Raw genomic sequence first — 6,906 nt, forward strand, 5'->3', positions numbered from 1 at the left:
GGTTTACCAGGGGACAATTTGAAGATTTCAAAACTGCTTTGATTAAAGTTTTTAGAGATGAACGTAAGCCAAGTAGTTTGCATTATAATTACATTATCATCCTTTAATTTATTATTTAAAGCTTAGTTCTTTTTTAATCTTAAAGATGAATACCAAATGGAAGCTAGTGAACATAGCACAGAGGACGAAAGACGTTCTGATTCTTGTATACTTGAGCTGATAAAGCAAATATGTGTTAACTGTGAGTTCTCATGTGAAAGTTGAATATGTTAGATGTCCTCGAATTCAATTATTTTATATTTTTTACTATTTGATTATTTGTTTTCAATTAATACAACAGGCAATCTTATTTCATCAGTTGTTGGTAGTAAAGATTCAAAGAATGTAGTCAGGGATTTAACGACAACCACTGATGCAGTAAACATAGCTCAAAACTTTCACAGTTCCAATAAAAGATTTCAATAATAATAAATGTTTATGTTTGATATTTAAACTAATAAAATATATATTCTTTTTTTACATAGTCCTGCACCGATAGGAAAAGAAAGAGCAACGAAGCTGACAACGAGCATTCTACTGTGGCGCAAGAGGGAGAACATAAGCTGGTTAACTTAGAACACAGAATACATATGAAATTGAGTCCTGCTCTGTTCTGTGACATGATTCAGGACCTAACTCTTTCGCAGAAAGAGTGGGTAAGGAGAACGGGTTTTGGCTATGTTCTAGACTTCTCATTAAGTGACTATCCAAGATATCTTGGATTCTGTATTGCAAAAAAATTTGATTTTGCTAATTGTTGTATGATGGTTGATGAAGCCACAGTAAAAATCACAGAGAATGACGTTCACCGCGTTCTTGGTTTGCCACTGGGACCAAACTTGATAACCTTCGTGAACAGTAAATCATTGGCTACAGAGTGGAAGAAACAATTAAAGTTTAAAAAGAATTCTTTGAGAGTAGCTGTTACTGATATTATACAGTTGACCAAGAATTCTACTACTGTGGATTTAAATTTTAAGAAAAACTTTGTTTCTGTATTGATAAGTTTCCTGATCCAGGCACCATGTAATTCTTATATCCGAAAGAAATTATTGGGCTTCTGTTGTGATCTAGATAACTGCTCAAACTATAACTGGTGTGAGTTGGTAGTGCGAAGCCTAAAGAACTCAGGAAAATTCTGGTCAAATGATGCTGAGACAAAATACTACACAGGGTCACTTCCTTTCATATTGGTATGTTTCCCTTTTATTAAATGACATGAATCTCATTTAAATAATTTGCTAACAACTTTAAACAAAAATCTAGTACTTCTTTCTGGACTTCCACTTTGGACGGCGATTTTTTCCAAATGATATACTTCCAAGATTTATCCCGTGGAATAGTTATTGTTTGAAGATGATGGAAGAGTACATGATATCAAATTCTCTCATAGTAAATGGAGAACTCCATCTGTCAAAAGGTCCAAATTTGGATGAATGCCCATTATCTGTGGAGATTCCGAATGTGAAAAAGAAAAAGAAGGTTGCATATTTTGACTTATGAAATGTAAATATATGAATATCATACTATTTTCAGTTAAAATAATCTATTTTTTTTTCAAAGATTATGATCATTTGTATTACCGCAGTACAATGATAGGATAAGAGGTCCTGGAATTTCTGCAAAGAGTAATGCAGATGAATATGATTGGGATACAATTAAAAAGGTATAAATTAAAGATGGTACTAAAAAATTCCTTAGATATTTCTACATTATTCTTATAACGTTTAGTGAATTTGTTAAAGAATACATTTGCTGGGAAGGAATGGAACACTACTGGCGTGCTCCAAAATCAGGGGAAGGAATGGAACACTGATGACACGCATCAAAATTAGGTATTGTTTTTTTAAAGAACCTAAACAATCACATATTGTCCCTTTTGCTTGTATATTTTTGTGCTGATTTTTATATGAACGAGCAATTGGAATTTACTTTTCTTTTTGTTATCCAGTGTCAGATAATGTTGTTAATGAGATAAACTTTTTGTTCTTATGCAGGGCAAAATCTCACATCATGCAACCAAAAATCAACATGTTTTGAGTGGTGAAGAGAATACTATAAAGAATGATATGATTAAGGTAAGTCAACTTTTTAAATTTATACCATATAGTGAGGTTCTTTGAACCAACAATCAATGTTATCTATATTGTTCAGATCTTGACCATTTTAAAAAACTCTTGCAGGATAAGTATTCACTACTTGAATCTCTTTTGGATTCATACCACTCGATCCAGAGTACATTAATGTCCCATATCATATCTGCAGAGAAAGAAAGCAATAAAGATGAAAAGATTGAAGATATAAAATTCACTTTCGTCGAACTGAATAATGAAGCTAATCACTTCATTTTGAACAGTGGTACAACCAATGATTGAATTTGACGCTTTTATGTAATTCTACTACTGTGGTGGATTCTAGATTGATGCAAGTAGCAAAACTTTTGAACAAACGGTATAACTGTTTTTGATTCCTCTGAGAAGAAAATTATCTAATGACTGTAGTCAGTATGTTATTAGATAACAATACCCCTTTCGGAGTGTTCGGTAATGTATATTATTAAGTTATTTGTATGTACAGTAATCTGGTTTAACGAATGTATCTTTGTTTTATTTCTCATAGCAAACTTAACAGAATAATTCAGACTTATGAGAAACATAAGTCGCTATAAAACTGTTCACATAATATAGAATTCATATGAATAGTGTTCCTGAACTTGTTCTTATTGTATATAAACATACAAGTGTAGGAACGTGCGAGCACACAATAGATAAAAGCAAACAAAAACAACCATCCTATAAAAAAATTGTAAAGAACTTTAACAAATATAGCACTATGTTCTCAGGACAAGTTTAATGTTAAGTCTTCTCACGACAAGTCCTTGAATCATGATAAGCATAAACCTGAAAAGTTGCACATTTCCTCATTTTCCTATTGTTGCACCCAATTGATTTCTCTGCTCCTGATATGATTCTTTTCCTGCTGCCCTTGTTGTTGCTTTTGTTAGGATTGTGTATTGTAATCTCATTGACAACATGAGAATCTATTAATTCTTCGATCTTCTCTGAGTTTAATCGAGTTCTTGGTTTCTTCATTGTTGTTGTTATGTGTTTCCTCATGCTAGAAAGTCCGTTTTTAATATACTCTAAAACATCAGCATTACCAGATGCGTCGCTTAGGCAGCCTTGGAACTCAAACCAACAATCTTGTGTCTGCACACGCCTAGATAAAATTGTTGCATCTCTATCAGATATTTCTCCAAGTTCAAGTGTGCTGAAGCGCTCAACTGCGTTCTTCAACCATCTGTTTGAGACATACTGTCGCGGTATTATTCTAATTCCACAAATACCAAGGAAGAAAAAGGCATGGGAACATAGATAGCCAACCCTGGTGAACAGTTTGCACGAACATTCAATAAAATGTGTTTCCATGTTAAGTTCAACCTAAAAACATATGCATGGTGTTAGAAAAATTTAATTATTGTAATCAGTATTATATAATCCTATCAAGTATTCTTCGAATAAAAATTCTCAAAAACAAAGTACAAAACCTCAAAAATCCTGGTTCTATTCCCTGGTTCTTGGATCTTTATTTTCTTCACATTGTCCAGACAAGTCATGCCCAATAGGATAATATCCATACAACCAGCTCTTATCTCTTCTTGAACCTTGTAAAACAGATCCCTTGTGTCAAGTCTTATCGCATCTTTTTCAATCTCTCTGTCTGTAATTGTTTTTGGTGTGAAGTCATCATAGTGTGTCAGTTTCTTAGCGTTGTTCCTTTGTTTTTCAATTGCACTCTGATAGCATATGTAAAACTCTGAAAGTGTATCACCTCGTTGGACATAATTTCCAAAATAAAAATTAGAACTTTCTGACCTCGATGTTGTCTGCATAAGTCCTACCATTGGTTCATCATTAAAGTATGCTGGAATCCACAAAGATCTCATGTCAAACATTTCTTTTAGCCAAACATTCTCGTTCAAGTCAAATTCATCAACAGCATCTATCCATCCTTGTTCAAATTCATCTGGCGTTATGTGATCTGCCCAGATTACTCGTCCAAGTTTGTCCATGAATCCTGATTCAGCACAGAAAACAGTTCCTAGCTGCGAAAAAAGAGTTGTGGAATAATCAGCATCTTTTTACTAACAACTCAGACATTTTTTATACAGATGCACATGTTTTATTATTCAAATTCTTCTAACAATACATGAGATTAAATGAACACAATCTAATATGTTATTTACCTTAGAAGGAAATTTTTTCATTATATGCCACATACAAAGCCGATGCTTAACAAGTGGGAAGGAAATCTGAAGAGCAGCTTTCATTGCTAAATCTTGATCTGTAATAATACATTTAGGATCCTTACCAAACACCTTCTTGAAAGATTCGCATGCCCATATATAGTTTTCGTTGTCTTCCCGTTCAAGCAAAATCGCCCCAAAAGTCACACTCTTCCAGTGATTGTCAATTCCTACAATAGGAATGAAAACCATGCCATACTTGTTTGTCCTATACGTTGCATCAAAAGAAACAGCATCACCAAATACTTCATAGTTTTTCCTGCCTTCATCATCTGCCCAGAATAATTGAGTGAGATGATTTCCCGAGTCGGTTCTATATTCAAATCTAAAACTCGAGTTTGAAGATTCTTGTATATCCCTGAATTTCTGGACAATCATATCAGCGTCGTGCTTCCCAATGTGTTGTTTAATATCCCTGGCAAAGTTCTTAAAATCAACAACAGTAGCTCCTACATCTTCATATGAACCGATCATTGATTTAAAAATTGTATACGCTCGTGAAGCACCAATGTTTGATTTGTACGCATCAAAGATAAATGTTCTGTGGAACTCGGTTAGAGACCTACTACACCTTAGGAATTGCATTCCTCCCTTTCCTGCAAAAGGGTGATTGTGCGATTCTGTGAACTTTTTCACATAAAAACCACCTAGTTGATATCCCTGGCAAAGTTCTTAAAATCAACAACAGTAGCTCCTACATCTTCATATGAACCGATCATTGATTTAAAAATTGTATACGCTCGTGAAGCACCAATGTTTGATTTGTACGCATCAAAGATAAATGTTCTGTGGAACTCGGTTAGAGACCTACTACACCTTAGGAATTGCATTCCTCCCTTTCCTGCAAAAGGGTGATTGTGCGATTCTGTGAACTTTTTCACATAAAAACCACCTAGTTGATGTGAAGCAAGCACAAGGTCTGCATGGCATTCACACTTTGTTGAAACTGTTCTCCTCCTCTTTTGGAGTTTTCTATCAACATTTTTGTCGTCAGGACGTCCCGATCTTGAGCAAACAAAATACTTCTCTATAGTATTACCATCCTTGTCACTCCTTTCAGTGGAACGACGTACATCAAATCCAGATGATCTACCGTATTCCTTGTAGAAAATAAAAGCTTGATCAAGATCACTAAAATGCTGATCAATGAATGGTTTCAATCCCTCAGCACATTCAGGGATCCAATCTTTACCAAGCTCTTGCATATCAACATCAAAATTTTAATCAAACCTATGGTGATCAAACACAGTATTGCTACAAGCATCTGTAAACAATAAAAGAATGAAACGTAACGGTCTAATCTCGTAGACAAGAATTCAGAAGAAAGTAATATATTATTAAGATACATAGTTCAAAACTTTCGCGAAAAAGAAATTAAACCAGAATTCGAATGCACTTAAGTGTTCCTGCTAGTGTTCTCCATCGCATAGAGCTCCCGTTCGTGCGCAAGGATAAGACGATTGTACAGAGACAACTGTACCGACTCAAAATGGAAACAGATTAAAAAAGGATAAGAATCAATCAAGAAGAGTGTTATTTGGTAAGTTTTGTAATGAATCTTAAATCGATTCAAACAAATATACGTATAGAGATTTTTTTGTTTTAAAATCTTCCGTATACTACCCTTAATCATAATTTAATACGATTTATACAATACGTATAGTATTTGCTTAGATTACAAGATCAAGACTGATCCAACGGTCAGCATTCACGTACCTCACGTCTCTCGCTTATGCCCCGTCTCTTTTGAACCTCCCCCTATATATATTAGTTAAGTTCTATGGAGTACATAAAAACATTGGAGTATTGGAGTACAATTAAATCATAATTTTTTAGTTTGATCCTATATAATATCATTGATTATCCAAATTTTGATATAATCTATCATTTATAAGTTGTCTTGCACATAATTGTCAATTAATCATTAATATCTTTCAACTTTAACAAGTATTAAAATTATTGTTCTGCTTATTAGTTATATTGCAGAACATAGAGTCCTATGATTTATAAAAGTAATTATTCTACCATTTGATCACGATGTTTATGTTGCAGAACATAATGTGCAGGTTGTCAAATATTTACAAATATTATTGGACAAAAAAAATTGAAATTTAGATGACTTGATTACATTTTATCAAACTTTGTACTCCAATACTCCAATTTTTTTGTACTCCATAGAACTTAAGTCTCTATATATATATCAGACACAAACCACACATATAATATATATATATACATATATACTGTAACGCCTGTAATATTTGACTTATATATATTACAGTATTTCATTTTGGTGATATATTAAACTTCGTGTTTTAATTGCCAAACTATGTGAATTTGACTCATTTATCGTTACGTGACTTTCGTATATCGTTAGAATGTACTTATATGACTTTTGGTGAATAATTCTCGCTACGCGATTAAATAATATTACTAGTTGCGACGGTTTTGACTTTTTAGTAATAAAGGTGATCGTTGTCGCTACCCGATTAAATAATAATAGAGATATATGCGATTTAGTGATATTTGATAAATTGCGAGTAGCCGATAACTTTAGCTTG

The 6,906-nt window shown here is 33.4% G+C and overlaps 1 protein-coding gene across 1 annotated transcript; it reads right to left on the reverse strand.

Annotated features, from left to right (window-relative positions):
* Positions 1 to 2,894: 2,894 nt before the first annotated feature.
* LOC135148544 (protein FAR1-RELATED SEQUENCE 5-like) lies at positions 2,895 to 4,819 on the reverse strand. Its single transcript, XM_064083849.1, has 3 exons — positions 4,286 to 4,819; positions 3,587 to 4,144; positions 2,895 to 3,479 (listed from the first exon to the last, which is right to left on the reverse strand). The coding sequence occupies exons 1-3, from the start codon at positions 4,817 to 4,819 to the stop codon at positions 2,895 to 2,897; spliced, it is 1,677 nt and encodes a 558-aa protein (XP_063939919.1).
* Between the last annotated feature and the right edge of the window lie 2,087 nt (positions 4,820 to 6,906).

This window comes from Daucus carota, chromosome 8 (genome assembly GCF_001625215.2).
Source record: "Daucus carota subsp. sativus chromosome 8, DH1 v3.0, whole genome shotgun sequence".
In the NCBI taxonomy this organism is placed as follows: domain Eukaryota; kingdom Viridiplantae; phylum Streptophyta; class Magnoliopsida; order Apiales; family Apiaceae; genus Daucus; species Daucus carota.

What these genes read in the sequence shown, in the direction of transcription:
- LOC135148544 (XM_064083849.1), bottom strand. Translation starts at nt 4,819, where the DNA reads ATGATCGGTTCATATGAAGATGTAGGAGCTACTGTTGTTGATTTTAAG. An exon ending in TGAAAAAATTTCCTTCTAAG is followed by an intron (nt 4,145 to 4,285) that starts GTAAATAACATA and finishes CTTTTTTCGCAG; the next exon opens with CTAGGAACTGTTTTCTGTGC. An exon ending in ATAGAACCAGGATTTTTGAG is followed by an intron (nt 3,480 to 3,586) that starts GTTTTGTACTTT and finishes ATATGTTTTTAG; the next exon opens with GTTGAACTTAACATGGAAAC.